The following is a 19,579-nucleotide window of genomic DNA, read 5'->3' on the forward strand; positions in this document are numbered from 1 at the left end:
CATGCCAACAGCATTGTGGACAACATATTAGCAAAACTAATAATAAGTGGTATCATGTATTGAAGTATATTTACTCAAGTACTGTAATTAAGTAGGATTTACTCAAGTATTTCCATTTTATGCTACTTAATACTTCTACTCCACTTCATTTTGGCAGCCAATATTGTATTTTTTACTTTACTACATTTATTAAGCAACATTAGTTACTTGTTACATACTACATACATATTCAGATTCTAAAATAGTACCAAAAATGTACTAAAACATAAACTATGATATGAAATGATAGGTTAAGATATCGAGCATCAGTATATAAAGTAATTAAATTAGCTCCACCTTTACCAGCTATGATGAACACATTAATTGAGATTATTTATAGTCCAGTTAATTAATATGCTAAAATGGGACATTACGCACAATAAGTACTTTTGCTTTGGTATGTTTTGATGCCAATACTTTTGTACTTTAACTTAGCTAGGTAACATTTTGTATGCAGGACTTTTACTAACTAAGTAGTTTTACACTGCAGTAGCCTACATACTTTTACTTAAATCAAATATCTGAGTATTTAAACTCATATTTAAAACAAATTGTGTTGAATTCATGTAATCAGGTAGCATAGAGGGAGCACAGCAGTGAACAGATGTGTCAGAGATATAACATACAGTCATATGTCTTTTTTGATGTAAGCCTACTTGTATTCATGTCTCAGCTATAATTACATTTATTAAAATCAATTATTCCACATAGATACTTCCTCCACGAAGCTCTGTTGCTCTTCCCAGCACAGTTGCTCGCCTGTTGCCGAACAGTCAGTGACCTCACGGCGCCATATTAAAATGCTCCCTCCTCTTTGCCTGTGAGATCGTAGCTTAGCAGCAGCAGCTAGCCGCCAGTCTGCTTTTTACATCCACTGACAGAGGGCAACGCCGTGATGGAGATCGACTCGCTTCAAGAGGCGCTCCGAGGTCACTTCACTTTATTTCGATAGGTTTTGTGCTTACGCTACAACGCTGTATATGTCTGCTTCCGCTAAACGTTGTATAATAGAAAACAAACGGAGTGTTGCTCAAAGGCTAATGCCGCTAGCTAGTTGCTAATGCTAACAAGCTGTTACACGGAAATGGTTAGCTGTCTGTACCAATGCATTAGCCAAGGGGACAAAAATAACTAAATTATGATGCGTTACGTTATCCTTAGTTCTTCGTGTATATGTATTTACTGTCATTATTTGATTAAACATGCTGACATATATTTTGAGTGAAATAACTACCAAGTGCCACCGGCTAATGGTGGACTACTGTTTGCCGGTTGTAGCTAACTAAACATGCTAACTAGTGTGCTAAACGTCAAGCTAGCAAGCTAACAAGCTAGACGTATAGCACCCATTAGCCCGCTACGTTATGTAAATAGCTAACGCTAATTGGACAATTTGATCGTCTTCAGCCAGGGTGTAGCCTCCTAATAAGCTTAATTGTGTTGGATAAATGTGAAACATCCTAGCATTTTAACCGAGTTATCGAACATGTAGCTAGGTTAAATCAGAGCCTGTCTATCTCTGTTCAGGCTAGTTTTTAAAGAAATGTTGGGTTGTTTTCGTTGTTCCCACGTAATGTAAGTTTGTTTTCTCTCCTCAGATTTTGATAAGAAAGCAAAGACGGAGGAATGTCCTCTTCTGGAGCAGTTTCTATGTCATATTGCCAAGACAGGAGAGACATTGTAAGTGAACATAGCAGGCCTGATAAATTCTCCCCACACTAACGTTACTACTGCTACTACACCACACACACACACACACACACACACACACACACACACACACACACACACACACACACACACACACACACACACACACACAAATGAACACATAAGAAGACCAGAGGTGCACTCGGACCATGTTCTTAAGTAGAAGTAACAGAGTGTAGCAATACTCTGTTACAACTACAAGTCCAATCAAAATGTTACTAGAGTCAAAGTACAAAAGTATGGGCTTCAAAATAAACGTAAATTACCGACAGTAAAAGTACTCTTTATGCATATTTCAATGACTATGTAATATGTTTAGATTCTACTTATCAATGCATTCATATATTATCAAAGCTGTTAGGGGTGGAGCTAATTTTTTGTCACTGTGTATACTACAGGGTACCTTGTGGATTTACTCCAGATGTAACTCAATCAACAACTTTATTAATCCCGCAAGGGGCAATTGGTTATAACTAAGTCTTATCGAAGTGTTGTTTATATTTCACATCATTAATAAAATATCTGCAAAGTAACTAAAGGTATTATATACATTTAGTGGTGTAAAAGTACATGAGTTACCTCAGAATTGTAGTTGAGTAGAAGTACAACATTTGCAAAAAGAAAAATCTTAGTTTGTTGTGCATTTTATTTGTTATGTCAACTGTATTTTCATGCCTCTTCTTAATTAATGTCCCCATAGCCAATGCGACATCCATACCAGCATAGAAAATAGGATCTTGATGTGAACAGCAGTGAGCGACACAAGGCATTGTGGGACTTTAAGACATGGATTTGAAGCTACGGTAGTGACAAAATGACAGGCTTCGGCTGGGAGTCAAGAGGGATGGGAACATGGATGGGAAATACGGTTTTACATTAAATTCAAGAAAATCACACACATTGATTACAAATGCTTATGTTGTCCTTAATTAGTTCCTTTTTCCTTTCTATGTTATACGTTACAATAGGTGAACTGGAAGGTAAATGAAGACCGCTAGCTAACATTAGCCCTTTAGCTTTCACAGATTTGGCTTTAACATCATATTAACTTCTAATACCTGTTTTTGTCTATAACATTAGGGCACCGCTAAAAAGTTGTGATGGCACCTGTTGGTGTTGTTATGATTGCTGTTAGCATGGTAGCTAACTGACCACCCTAATCTGTGATGACATATCTGTTTGGCTGTCTATTCAAACATGCTGTCAGTGCGCCAACCTAGCAATTTTAGCATTTAACAGCAGTGCACTCACTGCACTTGTAAGATAGTGTTTTATAACTGTTTTTTTTCTCTGTCGCAAACATGTGCTAGAGTTTGAAAGTGAATGTAAACAACAAGGGATGACCTGAAACATGGGGACAACTTCTCAAAATGCAGTGGGCCATGCCTTGTTTCTCCTACTCCTATATGTTTTTCTCCAACATGGCCAGTTTTTCGATCTATTATAATGTGTCATACCAAATGTGTTGAGCCTTTTTTTTGTTGCTTACCTTTTAACTCCAGGGTGCAATGGCCTCAATTCAAGAACTACTTCCTGTTTAAATTGGAGAATGTGCTGGATGACTTCAGAGCCTCGGCGCCTGAGCAAAGAGGTCCTGCAAATCCAAATGTCGAGTCAATTCCATTCGAAGATATGAAGGAGAGAATCCTGAAAATTGTCAAGGGATACGACGGGTATGTGAACATCTTTAGTAGTAGATTTTGATGACGGTGATAGTCTCAAGTTGACTGAAGGGAGATGCAAACCAGATTTTGCATGTTTTGTTCCCCATGACCAAAACATGCAATATGTTGCTGTCCTCTAGGATTGCTGTCTTCAAATCAAGTTTTATTTTTCATCTTTCAGGTTTATATTGAGGTTTTTGAATGTTTGTTGTCCTGCTTTTTCAAATTTATAATTGGGGTGCATTCACACCAGCCTTGTATAGTCCGGTTGAATCGAACCCTGGTGCGTTTAGCCGCTTGGAGCGGTTCATTTGGGTCGGTGTGAACGCAGTCCGAGAACTCTTAAGTGAACTAAACAACCGGACTCTGGTCCGCTAAAATAGGTGGTCTCGTAACGCTTGCTTGCGAACTCTGGAGCGGTTCATTGCTGGTGTGAACGCAGTCCGCACCAAAACATAGGAAGCGTAGTATTTACGTGTCACAAGAACGCGGATGTCTTCAAAAATCTTTAGCGAAAGGGTCTTTCAAGACATCCGCGGTAGTTTAGTTAAAGAGTGAAGCAGAATGAAGTGTTGAACAGTGTCGTGTAAAGTAAAAATGCTCCTTCAACTACATAAAAGTAAGAACACCTGTCGTCTGTGAAACGCCCTCCTTACTGCAGAACGTCTCATTATATGTGTTATAATGTTTTTTAACGGACGTTGTCTGATTACATAATCATATGCACGGGCCGCTACTGTCTGTTGATCTCCAGATTAACAGCAGCATGAGAATAACCTGCCGAAAGTGCCGATGCTCCATGGCCGAGGCTCCGGTAGAATTTGCCGGGATTTGCGTTTTTATCCCCGTAATGTCTGACCAATGGTTGAACAGCATTTCCATGCACATGACTTGTGTTTAAAGTTTATAGTCTGTTTGAGTTTTGCCCGTGTGAACGCAAACCGAACCTTCTGAAAAATGAAACAATGTAACAAACTGTGGTCTGGTGCGCACCAGAGAGCGGACTATTAGGTGTGAATGCACCCTAAAATGACATTTCTATCGGAGCCAAAACAATTGTAATTTAAGAAATAGGCAAATTATAAAAGGTTGCCCGGCAAACCATTTTGATAATCGATTGATAACCTTAAGTTATTCTTTTAATTCAAAAAAGTAAAAAAAAATGTTTCGGCTGGTCAAAACAAAACATTTAAAGAAGGCTCTGGACAATTGTTGATAACCGCATGATTTGTGAAATGGTTCTACAGGAGGGATTTTTCTGGAAAAATATAGTATGCGGGCAATCCTGTAGCGCTTATCTTGTATACAGGACTGTCTCAGAAAATTAGAATATTGTGATAAAGTTCTTTATTTTCTGTAATGCAATTTAAAAAAACAAAAATGTCATACATTCTGGATTCATTACAAATCAACTGAAATATTGCAAGCCTTTTATTATTTTAATATTGCTGATTATGGCATACAGCTTAAGAAAACTCAAAAATCCTATCTCAAAAAATTAGAATAGTTCCTCAGACCAAGTAAAAAAAAAAGATTTATAACAGCAAAACACAATCAAACATTTGAAAATGTCCATTAATGCACTCAGTACTTGGTTGGGAATCCTTTTGCACGGATTACTGCATCAATGCGGCGTGGCATGGAGGCAATCAGCCTGTGGCATTGCTGAGGTGTTATGGATGCCCAGGATGCTTCAATAGCGGCCTTTAGCTCATTAGCATTGTTGGGTCTGGTGTCTTTCAGCTTCTTCTTCACAATACCCCACATATTCTCTATGGGGTTCAGGTCAGGGGAATTTGCAGGCCAATCGAGGACAGTAATGCCATGGTCAGTACACCAGTTACTGGTGGTTTTGGCACTGTGGGCAGGTGCCAGATCATGCTGGAAAATGAATTCCTCATCTCCATAGAGCTTTTCAGCAGACGGAAGCATGTAGTGCTCTAAAATCTCTTGGTACACAGCTGCATTTACTCTGCGCTTGATGAAACACAGTGGACCAACACCAGCAGCTGACATGGCTCCCCAAACCATCGCTGACTGTGGGAACTTCACACTGGATTTCAAGCAACTTGGATTTTGCTCCTCTCCAGCCTTTCTCCAGACTCTGGCGCCTTGACTTCCAAATGAAATACAAAACTTGCTTTCGTCTGAAAAGAGGACTTTGGACCACTGTGCAACTGTCCAGTGCTTCTTTTCCTTAGCCCAAGTCAGACGCCTCTTCCGTTGTCTTGAGTTCAGAAGTGGCTTGACCATGGGAATACGGCTATTGTAGCCCATTTCCCGGACACGTCTGTGAACAGTGACTTTTGATACCTGGACTCCAGCTTCAGTCCACTGTCTTTGAAGCTCCCCCAAATTCTGGAAGCGACTCTTCTTCACAATGCTGTTAAGGCTGCGGTCATCTCTCTTGGTTGTGCAGCGTTTCCTGCCACATTTCCCCCTTCCAACAGACTTTTTGTGGATGTGCTTTGAAACTGCACTCTGTGAACAGCTTGCTCTTTGAGAAATTTCTTTTTGTGTCTTACCCTCCTGATGGAGGGTGTCAATGACGGTCCTCTGGACAGCAGTCAGATCAGCAGTCTTCCCCATACTTGTGATTTAGTTTACTGAACCAAGCTGAGTGTTTTTCAAGGCTCAGGAAACCCTTGCAGGTGTTTCGAGTTAATTAGACGATTCAAGTGATTCGTTGAACACCCTACTAGTATACTTTTTCATGATATTCTAATATTTAGAGATAGGATTTTTGAGTTTTCTTAAGCTGTATGCCATAATCAGCAATATTAAAATAATAAAAGGCTTGCAATATTTCAGTTGATTTGTAATGAATCCAGAATGTATGACATTTTTGTTTTTTTAATTGCATTACAGAAAATAAAGAACTTTATCACAATATTCTAATTTTCTGAGACAGTCCTGTATAAGATACATTCTCGCGAGAACATGACGCCCATACACAAGATGGCGCCGCGGACGTAAACAACAATGCGATGTCGGAGCTACAATCGACACGACTCTCATATTTTTGGAGTTATTATACAGTTCTTTGCAAACAAAATTATTTTTTTCTGGCATCACATTAAAACGTTACTGGACAAATCTGCATTTTGGTATGAGGGCGCGCGTCGAAAGTAAGACTGCCCCCCGGTTTAGACAAAACCCTGTACAGAATCCTAAAAGCACCTTTTAGTCTTTTAACTGTCAATATAATCACAGACAATTATTGTTGTTATTTACAATCATATGTTTTACAGAGACATTTCTCAGTGATAGTATAAACGGATGAAACAGAAAGTTAGGCACACCCTGAAAAAACCCCTAAATGACTAATTTCTTTATCTTTTGTATTGAACCTGTTACGTTTTCTTAAATTGTAGAATTCCATTTACGATCCAGCGCTTGTGCGAGCTGCTCACAGAACCCAAGAGGAACTACACAGGAACAGATAAGTTTCTCCGGGGAGTGGAGAAGGTATGTCCCAAGCTGCTCGTCCCCTCAAGTTGTTAACCAGCTGTCAGTGTTTTTTTTTTTTTACTAATTTTGGCCTTGCTTCTTCCCCTATAGAATGTAATGGTGGTAAGCTGTGTCCACCCAACCTCAGAGTAAGTGTGTTCTCCAAATGTAACACTTTTAGGAATGGACTAAATAAATCAAACCGATTTTGTTTATGTGTTCCACTGGATTAAGACTTTAGTTTGTTCTCAATTTGCTTGTACAGGAAAAATGGATGCAGCGCTGTCAGCAGAATGAATGGAGTGATGCTTCCTGGGAACACATCTGCTTTTACAGAGAGGTTTGGGACAGATTTAGTAATTGATCCTTGAATAAACAGAAATCCGAGATATTACTTTTGTTTATTTTTTTTATCCTTTTTGCATGTTTTCCCTAGGAAAGTGAACGGTCCTGGAACTCCCCGACCGCTGAACCGACCAAAGTTGTCTCTGGCCAACTCACTATCAGCTAACGGCCTACCAGACAGCACAGACAACAAAGACCTCGACACAGAGCACGACGACGACAAAGACTCCAGGTATTTAAGAACCAGCTCAAATCTAATCACCCTGTTCCACATATGTGACCCGCCCTATCGAAATCAGTCGGAAGTTGCAACGGCTCATTTAAAAAATAAACGTGGATTTGCGTAAAAAAATTGTTTTTCGGAGTTCGGGTGTTTTGTTTGATTTTAAATAAACAGTCTTATTTCCAAAATCACACGATAAATACATTTTTGAAGCATGTAAAGGGAAGATGACAGCTCTCACTCGCCACTCTGCTGTTCCGCAGCGCTGCTTCCCCTCCCTCGAGCTGAAATTACGAATGTAGGGCGTATAGTGATCATAGATAACACGGCAGGTTCCGTGACAGTTTGTTTTCATCGCCTCCCACGCTGGGATTTGAAAACAAACTGTCACGGAAACTGCCCGTGACAGTTTGTTCTCATCTGATTTCAAATAAACAAAGTCTTGGCTTTCGGAATATTACGTCGCATTCACACCTAATAGTCCGCTTCAGAAGGTTCGGTTTGCGTTCACATGGGCAAAATTCAAACGGACTATAAATTAGGGATGGGAATTTGAAAGCAAATGTATATTCGACCCCCAAAAAAACGGTTAACCGATTAACCGAAATGTACATACCCTATTCAAAAAAGAAATAACAATAATTTTGAAAAATAAATAAATACATGTTCAAATAAGTATAGAAACCAAGTCGAATTTGTCAAATGTCTTGAACTGGTGATCACAGTTTGAACAGTTGACAGCTATAGGCCTACAGCTTTCATGCTTAAAACATAACTTGGTTTTATGATGGATTTGGACATAAACGCGAGTGAAGTATAACCGGACGCACATTTCAATACAAATATTCATAACTCATATTCGAAAACCTGAATAATTTCGAATATTCGATTAATCGTTCCCATCCCTACTATAAACTTTAAACACAAGTCATGTCCTTGGAAGTGCTGTTCAACCATTGGTCAGACATTAGGGGGGTAAAAACGCAAATCCCGACAATTTCTACCGGAGCCTCCGCCATGGAGCATCGGCAGGTTATTTATTATTGATTATATAATCAGAAAACGTGCGATTTAAAAAACATTATAACACATATGAGAGACGTTGTGCAGTAAGGAGGGGGTTCTCTGACTTTTATGTATAGTTTTTAGTTTGATAGTTGTTTTTACTTTACACGACACTGTTCAACACTTCATGCTGCTTCACTCTTTCGCTAACGATTTTGAAGGTATCCGCGTTCGTGTGACTCGTAAATACTACGCTTCCTATGTTTTGGTGCGGACTGCGTTCAAACCAGCGCTGAACTGCTCCAGAGTTCACAAGCAAGTGGTCCGAGACCCCCTCCTTTAGGCGAACCAGAGTCCGGTTGTTTAGTTCACTTCAGAGGTCTCGGGCTGCGTTCACACCGACCCAAACGAACCGCACCAGGGTTCGATTCAACTGGACTATACAAGGCTGGTGTGAATGCGACCTTAAACTTGTTTCGGCAAATTCAGATGATAAATAAAACGTTGAAGCTTGTAACGGCATAATTACAGGCGGAGAACGGAGTAACTTGACGTCACAGCAGGCATAAAAACAGCCGGTGTTTGTTGTGAGTATTTTCCCCGGGAAACACAATACACACAAACACACACACCCGTACACACACTCGCGAGCTTCCCCAGACCGCTAATCCAAACGAAAATATCTTCCCTTCTTAATATTTGTATCATTTGCTCCGCTAATAATCAATCAGATCGATGGGCCTTTTTCTCATTATGATGACTCGGTAACAGTCATTATATAATGTGACATATTTAGCTTAATATTTGGAGTACAAAAACAATCCTGATATCATTAGAAAGCTAGCACTCTCCTCTTTCCAACAGTGTATACAACTCAAAATGTGTCTTCAGGTCACATGTAGCCTCTGGAAGAATCACATGTGTATCGCCCATTTCTCGCTCTTTCAGTGAGGTGTCAGCGTCGGGGTCCCTGCCGAGCTCGGTGAAGAACAAACACCCCGAAGAAGCGGAGGAGGACATGGAGGCCGAGCAACAGGAAGTGAAAAGACTTAAGTTCAGCAAGGACGACGAGGAAGAGGAAGATGAGGAGGACGAAGAGGATGAGCAGGAGGCGGACACACTGAGGCCTTTACACGCCACCTGCCAATCGAAAGAGGCAGAAGCCATGGTGCAGGAGGAAGACGAAGAGGAGAAGGCCGGCTACAGGAAGGACAAGGAGGCTTCCAGCAGTGCTGCTCCTCCAGAGGACCAAGGTAGGCTGGTTTTCTTTTGACAAGTGTTTTTTACTTTATTATTTGCCCCGTTTGTTTGTTTGTTCACCATTTAAAGCGGCCTTGGGTCTCTTGAAAGGCGCTATACAAATGTAATCTATTATTGTTATTATTATTAATAGTTGGTTTGTGTTTGTTTTCTTGGCTACCAAGGGGAAAATGTGCGTATTTGCAGTTTATGATTTACACGTAAAAATTCTAGGGATGCTCCGATCGCCAATTTTGAGGCCGATCGAGTGGGCGGGGTCTATGGGGATCTTCCATTTTAAAGTGATGTTTAAAACTCAGTTAATGGGGCTCATTCGCTGGCGCTTCCAAAAACAACAACCAACATAATTATTACATTCAAATGATGTACATTATTCAAGTTTACATTAATTTTGGATAATAACACGGGAGAAATTAGCGGAAGCGCTCTCTCTCCCTCTCCTGACAGCCTGTCAGTATCATCTCATGCAGATCACTGATCCAGTAATGAGTGACCCGCGAGTGAAGAATTAATATATGTATAACTAGTTTAGCTTGTTCCAGAGGTAGATCAAATAGCTAAGTGTGTTAGGTCTAACTCTTACGGCCCGTCCACACTACAGCTTCAAAAAAAGCTTGGAGCTGGGCGTGTCTGAAGCTTGGGGATTTTATTCGAGTACCGCGACCAACAACCAATCACATGAATGTCCCGTCCCCGGCATACAAAGCAAAAAAAAACGGGGATTTTATGCGAGCAATATATATATAACTCCCCAAACAGGCGAAAACCTACCAGTTTCATCCACTGTCTCTGCCACCTCCCTCCATGCCTGGTTCCTCCGGTTTGTATCCCGGTAAATAGTTCTGGTCGTAAAGAACCGGGTGATTTGCTACCGTAATTTCTCGTTTGAAATATGAGGAAATGAACTGCGGTCTGGCTCTCCCAGCTTGCACGCGGTTTGATTGGCTAGGGCTTGAGCTGTCAGATTTGCATAAACGCGATTTGATTGGCTGACGCTGGCTACTCCGGCATCTATGACTGCAGAAGTTGAACATTGTTCAACTTCTGCAGTCGGAGACGGACCGCTATGCTACCCACAATTCAGTTCGGCGAAAAGCGAGGCAACGTGACGTCACCCCATTCAAAGTGAATGGGCAGACGCGTTGGAAACCGTTTTTGAAGCTGTCGAAGCTGTAGTGTGGACGGGCCGTTAGTGTGTATTTTGCTCCGCTCACCGGTCCGTCACAGCGGGCGGAGCTGCAGGATGTCTGCTTCACACACGTTGCATACCGCTATTTTACTGTCATTTTCGGACACCTTAAAATACTGCCAGACCGGTGAAGCCATTTTGGCGAGCTTGTTTTGCCGCGCACAGAGAAAAGTGTCATGTATTTTACGTCATGTGATCGGCTCTCCTGATCGGCCCTAATAGAGAGCACAGATCGATCGGCAAAGAGTGAATATCGATCGGCAAAGAGTGAATATCGATCGGAGCATCCGTACTTAATTCAATCCCACAGGTATGGAAGGAAGACTGGACTAACAATGCAATTGCGGTTTTTTCTTTTGGCTGCGTATGACACTCAGTTTCCAGTTATTAGATACAGCTGTGTTCAACAACACTATTTATTTCCACCCAATTAGGGCTGCACAATTAATATGAATGTTATTCAAATCACCATATGGACCAGTGCGATATCCAAATGGCAAGTAAGAATGTAAAAATAAGATATTTAAAGATAAAAAGTCAAGTAAATACAAATGATTGTTTATTAAAAACAAGTGACATAAAACCACAAGACATATTGATTTTATTTAAATGATTATTAATACCCTTGTAGGTTAAGTCACTATATCATGTTTTGATCCTTTTTGTTATCTGAATAACGGCTCTAACTTTTGTGAATCCTTTTCTGAGTTTTATCCAAAGCAGTTTTATTGCTGTTTCGGTGTCTGTTTTGATACTATTACACGTTTGCAGCCAGTTTTTTTGTGTGGACTGAATCGAGGGACAAGTTGTGACTATATTGGCATTCTCATATTGTGGCGACATATTACAGATGAACAAAGAAAGTCTCTGCAGCTCTCATACTTAAAATGTGTCTCTCTAAGCTCCCGTTCAGGACAGGCTCTTCCCAACCACAGCTTTAAGCTTACATTTCCTAAAGCTCAGTTCATTTCTCTATCAAAACGAGCACAATTTGAGCTGCGACTGGTTATTCTTCTATTGAAGGACAACGTTCAAAAGAACAGCAAAGAGGTTCAATATGCCCAAAGTCTTTCTCATAGTCTATGCAGGAGGAGATGGCTCGATAAGGCACGACTTGCAATCCTATTGAACATGAGATTGTATAAAAAGTTAACCAGTTTGTGGAAAAGATATATTCAGGTGGACTTCATTTTCATAAAAAAACTAACGTTGGCCATCTTCAAACTAAGATGTTATATGTTAAGTGGCTTATTGTTATCAGTCTTATCTCTGTCATATAATCCACTTAAAATACCTATAATGTAAATGTATAAAGCTTCTTGCAGTTGTGAAAGGAAACATCGAGTCCATTTTGTAAGCTTTCGTGAGTAAATGTAAAAAGCTCACTGTAAATGAAACTTTTATCGAATACCCCCCCCCCCCCCCCCCCCCCCCCCCCGAAAAAAAGAAATATTAGTATATTAATTAAACTACCCCGTATAACTTCTGTTCCTCTCAAAATATCACTTTAAAATTTCCTGCATCTCAACAGGACTGGTCTGGTTTCCAAAGTAACTTTGAGGGGATGATGTGTCTCTTTTGAGAAGTGGTTCTTGAAGTTTGCTGGCCGACAAGAAAACCACTCATCCATCCTCAATCATAAAACTGTCAAAGATTTGGGTAATTTTAGTCTTAAGACCATGTTGTCTAAATATGCGTTTGAACGTGTCTTTGTTCCTCTCGCAAGCCTCCCCTATGTACAAAGCTCTGATGGCTCTTAAGTAAATGAGGGCAACATTCACCAACACCAACAACATTGTCAAAATATCCCTTTTTAAAGTCTTCCGCATCTCAACGGTATAAGTCACAAATGATTATTTGTAGGGGATGATGTGATCTTTTTGAAGAGTGTTTGGTTCTTGAAGTTTACTGGCCGACAAGGAAACCACTCATCCATCCGTCAATCATAAAACTCTGGAACAGCGGTTCCCAACCTTTTTCAACTCGGGGCCAATTTAAAAAATCACATTTTTTTTCCGCGGCCCACATTCAACCATAAACAATACGGAGGCTAAATTTTGATTGGCCAATTCAGAACATGTGACACGTTGTTAATCCAGTAGTACAGACCGCTGTCAAGGACTGTGCTGACCGTTGCTAAGGAGGATCACAGGTTGGGAACCGCTGGTTTAGAAAGATTGGTCTGAAGACCATGTTGTCTAAATATCATTTGAACGCGTCTCCCCACAGAACCCAGCAGCAGCACGCAGGCCGAGGCGTGTTCGGGCTCCGGTGCGGAGGCGGAGCAGGCGGAGAGGGAGGTGCCGTGCGGCTCCCAGGAGGAGGGCAACGACATGGATCAGACGGAGCAGCAGGCGCCGGTCCTGGAGGGTCCGGAGAGCAGCAGGGACAGCGAGGAGAGCAGCAGCGACCCAGTGAGCAGCAGCAGCAGCGGGAGCAGCAGCAGCTGCAGCATAGAGGAGGGGGCGGACGCAGCCAGAGAAGACGTAGCCCCCTCCAGCAGTACCTCCGAACCCCCTACAGAGGGCGCCATGGAAAGTGCCACCTTGAACACTGGGACCACAGAGGAGCCCATGGAGCAGGACTAAACTCAACCCCCCCCCCCAAAATCCCCCTTCTCTACCTGCAGCCATGTGTGACCATAAACCAGCTTGTCCTTGATTCCAGCTTGACTGTCACTGGGAGCGAGGAGAACTGCACCTCGTACACAAGACAAAACGCCTCGTCCCGCTTTCTTTTTTTGGACACTCCTCCGAAAATACCTGGCATTGATGTTGGCATACAAATACAATTTTTTTCATTTGAAGTTTTATTTCTTAACTGGAATATTTTATTGATCTGTTTTTAAGTTGTCGCTAAAAAGGGGTTGGTTTCCGCAGCCTTGAGATTCTTGGTTGGATTCTTCCTGTTTCTTTGTGTTCAGAAGTGGTCTGGTTTCTTTTCTAATACCACTCCAGTTATTTGGACATTGACGGGATTTGTAGTCGACGTTTTGTACCCTTTAAGCCCAGTGTACCACTACCAGGGTCCGAACAGCCATACCAGCCCCTGGTTATTTATAAAAACGTTACGAGCTACCCCCACCATTTCTGTTCCTGACTGAAGCTCATGTACAAATGTGATTTGAAGGTAAACCCCCACCGTCACTGTATATTGTTACTCCACCATGTTCCACCAAGGATGTTGACAACATGCATTGTTTTAAAAACGATTTCTACATCCTTATAAGATGGCTTTTTTTTTTATTTCATTGTGTCCTTATATTATAATTTTTTGCAATGATACACTACCAATCCAACTAACAATACAATGGCCATGCTACAAGGCATCTTCTGTAAAATTATATATTTTGGATGCATAAAAACCCACCATAATTTATAAAAAGCATTTCAATTGGTTAATTTGTTTCGTCTGCCAGTTGTAGTTTACAAAAACCAGCTGTAAGTACAAAGACGCTTTCTTTGTATCGTGATGTCACCATGTTGTTCCACCGGCCGATATCCAGAGCAGTCTCTGGTTCCAGTTCTACACCTGTTTTCTGCAGCTGTACCTTTTGATATTTAGAATTTTAAATTTCTGTAAAGTAGATTTTTGTAGATTGTAATACGGTATGTGTTCACTGCCTTTGTGAAACCATATATAATTGTATAATTTCTGTGTATACTCTGAATGCTTTTGCTTTCAGTGCGGTATTCAGAAAAACAGCAATAAATGTTAACATTTTTATGCGTGGTGGTCTCGCTTACTTTCACACACGGCATCTTATTAGTTCTGTGTAATGTGTTCGTTAAGGTGCGGGATGGTAAATGTTGTTTAGGGTAATCTTTTTGATTGTTCTCTACCACTATTTGGGAAATATATTGAACATAAGAGTCCATAATTATCAGGAAATGTTTCGTAGTATGCATTCTGCTTTTTTCGAAGCATATCTCGTCTAAATTCACTTCTTGAGCTGAATAATTAAAACATATCTTAAGACTGGAAATAGGAGCTTAAGGGCTGCTATGCTTTATTCCAATAAAAACCTCACAGGAGTGGGCAATTTTCTTATAGTGACAGTTATTTGATAACATAATTTGTTTGTATTGACTCTTTGTCCTTGCTCCTAAAATCCCAGAAATCAAACAGTAATTATATAATACTAGTTTGCTATCTGTAGCTGGTATCTTTCCCATGTTCTTTAACTTTCTTGGAAATGTAGCAATGGTTACAAATTGCACAATGGTTTACCTGCTGAAGCGAAGCTCACAGAGAGGTTACTTCATAAAGACTGAGATATGTTTACTCAATATAAATAGAAAAGAAAAACACAAGTATATACTTGTATACATTCATATAATCGCACAAGGCTGCTGTTCCCTCACAGGATGTGACTACAGCCCCTGTTAACTAGCTAACTAGCATCGTTAGCGTTAATAATGGCAATACTGTTCAATTAGCCAAATATAAAATTGACAATGGCTTCTTCAGAACAGCTGTATAGTGGTACGTTAAATAAACCCATATGAGAAGTTTTGGTACTCTGTAAGTACAGAAGCTCACATTGTGACACAGCAATAGTTTCCAGCATTAAAACTACACTATAAGTTAGTGTTTGATGTATTATGGACATGAGACACTTCAAAAATGCTACTGTACTTGTTAAGTGCAATTCAAGTGCAAAACGGTCTCTGATTAGTTGTCTTAAGTCTCTGAGAAGCAGAGATGTTCACAGCACATATTTTGTCTTGTCATAGTAGTTGGACAGGCACAAGTTTTACTAATCACACTAACGATGGCTCTGTACTACTGTTATTTTCCAACATACACAACACCAGGACTCTGAAATCAAAGCAGCTTAATTATTTACACCTGTGCTTTTCTACTGTGATATGTCAAAATGTCCTCTGTGAAAAAAGCCTTTTGTCATCGCCGGAAAAGCGGTATCTATCGCTCTTGTCCATTTCACGTCATTAGATATTTTCCAAAGCAGTCATTTTAGGTTGTCATAGTAGAAAGAGCACAGCTGTAATTCATCGCATGAAAAGTATGCTAACTTAATGGAGCTGAGCCCATTTAAATTATTAGACCTGTGTTTGACAGGTTGTATTAATTAAATGCGTGTTGCTATCAGCTATCTCCTCCATACGCACAATATTTCCGAAGATAGAAATAGTGACACAAAACATATGTTGTTGTAATGGAATAAAACCACGTTGTTAACATTTCTTTCAGGAGCATCTGACTTGTCAGAAGGCAAAGGAATCATTTGTAACAAGAAGTGTCTGGCAAACATATTCTGTAGAGGCGCACCATCTGTTATTAAATACACTCTCTTAAAGCCTTCCTCACAGCACTTTTTTCTGACGTGTGTCACAGTAGGGAAAGCACAGATGTTACTAATAATGAAATAAAAGCAGCTGAGTTTATTTAAGCCATCATTAATGTTGTCATTGACACCTCTGCTTTTCCCTAATGTGACAAAAAGTCTTCCGCGAAATAGGCCAATATCTGTTAGCGCTGCTGTCTCTTTCTGAAATTCCCGCCGCACCGGGCTTAGAAGACTTGTCTCCAGGGAAACAAATGCTAGGTCAGGAGGGATATTAAAAGCAGCTTAACACACAATGACTTTAAATCTGACCCTAGCTTTATGAATGGCAGATGATACGGACAAAGGATGATGGCTTTACTGTACTAGTATTACAGTTATACAAACTCTTAGTTTCTCCTTACTTTTATGTCATTACTACGCTTTTAGGTTTTCGTATGGTCCCCTAAATGATGTCTTCGCTGCCTACTGTGTGTGCAGCCGCGGGGAACAGGACTCTATTACCGGGGGGATAACATTTTAGGAAAGTAAATGCACCAGGCCGTCAGATGCTCTGTGAGGAAACGCTGCCTCGAGCCTCCCTGAGCAGCAAGAAATTAAATCAAAATCAAAATGAAAGAAAACACTGCAGGGCTTTTTCTTGAAAGAGCGGGAGCACCACTTTTCTTTGCATTTTAATCCAAATTATGACCAAAATGTAGGAAAGTAGATATTAATGTTGGTATATAAATCCTAAAGATTGGCGGAAATTGTAAGTAGGTATTGCAAAAACGGATTAATCGTTTTAAGTCATCTGTTGTTGCAAAGGAAGTCGTCAGAATAGCTGCGTTGAGTAGAGTGAAGCCTTTGATCAATCTAGTCATTGTATAATATAACTATGAATTAAACTTTTCTGACCCCCGTAGAGCCCTCTCGTGAACCAATGGGGGCCTCTGGACTACGGTTAAACCCACTGTGCAGCTGCCTGTAATTATAGATGGGTTTCTTGCTCACCAGAGAATAACTTTTTAATGGATCTGTGGTCAGTGGCAGTGCATACCAAATGTAAAGTAATTGTCTCGAGTCATGGTGTAAAGGGTGAGCACTGCAGTGTTGGACACACTTGGTGGCATTGACAGGATTAAGGGGAGAAATACATCAAGTGTTAAGAGAGTCATTATAACATTGGAAGAGTTGCTGTCTTAGTTCAAGAGTGTCAGTCGACAGATTTGAGCATAGAGGAGACACTAAAGGCGACTATGGGAATCATTTGAACTTAACAATATCTACATGAAACCGCATAAGTTGCTTCCTTTCATTAAGACAGTCATTTATTGTATGGTAAGTTTTTTGAGACATGTTTAAATATGCATAATGTGGTATTATGGGCACATTTTTATTGTGCTTTATCTAATGCTAACGTCTGGTGAATTTAGTAGAAATGTAGGGAAAGCAAATATAAAAATAAACACTATAATTGCTTGTCCTTTGAATTGCTGGAGGAAGACATGTCATGGAAGCAACATAGCCCAATATCTAAAAATAGACCAATGCATGAGGTAACAACACCTCTTTCTAACCCTCATTGGTAGATACAAAGTGTATGATTGATGAAGCTGCAGCAGCATCTGTACCAGCCCTCACGTCTCCTGAGACAAGGTCACGCAATCTCCATGTCATCCAATAGAGGGTACTGTTTAGTTTCTGAGTCAGACCCAACACTCTCTGCCTGCCCTGAAATCAGAATTCACTCCGAGTCCTCCTGCTGTCGGTGAATACAGACTGTGACACATCCTCCTTAATACACCACATTGAATCGCCTGAAAAAGCACACACACACACACACACACACACACACACACACACACACACACACACACACACACACACACACACACACACAGACAGACAGACAGACAGACAGACAGACAGACAGACAGACAGACAGACAGACAGACAGACAGACAGACAGACAGACAGACAGACAGACAGACAGACAGACAGACAGACAGACAGACAGACAGACAGACAGACAGACAGACAGACAGACAGACAGACAGACAGACAGACAGACAGACAGACAGACAGACAGACAGACAGACAGACAGACAGACAGACACACACACACACACACACACACACGGCACTGCCCGCATGATGAACCCTCGCCTGTGTGATTTTTTATTTGCGGTAAGAATGCCATCACCGTTTTTATCTTTATTGTCCAAAATCCAGTTCAGAATTGGTTGTTCCCGCTCAGATGAACCTGCAAATCATTTTGATTTCCCCCTCTTTAAAAACCATAATCGCAGGGGTGGAACGTACATGTAGTTTTATGATTTCAAGGTACTTATTTACATATCCTGCCACTTTATGCATCCGACTACATCACAGAGAGACATTTTATATTTACTTTTTAAATCAAAATAAAACTCAACTAACCCATAACCCTAACCCTAACGCTAACCCTAACCCTAACCCCACTCGAGTCAGTTGTAGACAAACTAGCTAAACGTTGCTCCAAATTGACAAATTACAACATATAACAGGTCTTATATGTATTCGTAGTGATAAAAACTGAATATTATTATGTTCTTGGGGTTAGTGTTAGTGTTAGGGTAAGGGTTAGATTCTTTGATACTTTAGGTACTTTTTGCTGATAATATTTCTGTTAGTTTACGTAAGTGACACGTCAGATCAACTCAGATCAGCATTTTTATTTTCTAACATTTTTCAGAATGACATGCTGCTTGTAAATACTAGCGCATTACCTTACAGTGAGTTCCTACTCATGTCGTATATGTTGTGACGATAAACACGGGGAGGTATTCTCTACATTGCATACTAGGTTGTTTAGGGTTAGCAGAAACAGATCCAGGATCAGGTGTTGGGGTTGTTGTCAATGCCCAGGGTACATTATTTAGCAAACAGCAGGGTCAAACGTTCTGAGACACTCGCTGTTCAGTGTGTTGGCAGACTTTGAGAAGGTCGGGTGGGGGAAAACATTTATCTTCAAGAAAAACCAAGCGCATCTAAAAACGGAGGCCGCAGGGAGGCTCCACCGCAGGAGGCCTCCAGACAGACTTCACAAGACTTCTTAAGCAAAGTGGGGATGCTGAGAAATACCACCTAATGTTCTGAAAATGGTCAGTGGTTAAAAAAAAGGTACAGATTGAATTATTCTGACGTTCAGGCTCCAGTGGGTTTGAGAAGTGGATTTTAAAATGCAGCTCAGTTTAGAGGCGGCGAGCTCAGCGGGCTCCAACCTCAGGTGGCTGCTGTTTGAGTTTCCACTTCTCTGGCAGATTGGCATCATCACGCACTGAGAGAGAAACTGTACGTGGTGAAGACTGCTTTGATTCAGCCCTTCTATTTGTGTCACTGACTATAGACCGACCTCCTTCGGA

At 40.7% G+C, this 19,579-nt stretch overlaps 1 protein-coding gene across 2 annotated transcripts; it reads left to right on the top strand.

Annotated features, from left to right (window-relative positions):
• Positions 1-809: 809 nt before the first annotated feature.
• Positions 810-14,611, top strand: ppp4r2b (protein phosphatase 4, regulatory subunit 2b). Of its 2 annotated transcripts, none has more exons than XM_079682651.1 (9): positions 810-968; positions 1,638-1,719; positions 3,252-3,422; positions 6,788-6,881; positions 6,975-7,012; positions 7,129-7,203; positions 7,300-7,440; positions 9,385-9,689; positions 13,115-14,611. In XM_079682651.1, exons 1-9 carry the CDS (start codon positions 935-937, stop codon positions 13,471-13,473), a joined length of 1,299 nt encoding a protein of 432 aa, XP_079538777.1. In that variant the 5' UTR covers positions 810-934; the 3' UTR covers positions 13,474-14,611. The 2 variants fall into 2 exon arrangements, with proteins under 2 accessions (XP_079538777.1, XP_079538778.1); XM_079682652.1 differs by lacking the exon at positions 810-968 and adding an exon at positions 2,450-2,552 and having other exon boundaries at positions 1,646-1,719.
• The last annotated feature ends 4,968 nt before the right edge of the window (positions 14,612-19,579 follow it).

Source organism: Notothenia rossii (genome assembly GCF_949606895.1).
Source record: "Notothenia rossii genome assembly, chromosome: 5".
NCBI lineage: Eukaryota > Metazoa > Chordata > Actinopteri > Perciformes > Nototheniidae > Notothenia > Notothenia rossii.

Bases quoted from the DNA above. Each gene is read 5' to 3' on its own strand.
- ppp4r2b (XM_079682651.1), top strand. From the start codon at position 935: ATGGAGATCGACTCGCTTCAAGAGGCGCTCCGAG. The intron at 7,013-7,128 runs GTAAGTGTGTTC...TTGCTTGTACAG, and splicing joins TGTGTCCACCCAACCTCAGA to GAAAAATGGATGCAGCGCTG. The intron at 7,204-7,299 runs GTTTGGGACAGA...TGTTTTCCCTAG, and splicing joins ACATCTGCTTTTACAGAGAG to GAAAGTGAACGGTCCTGGAA.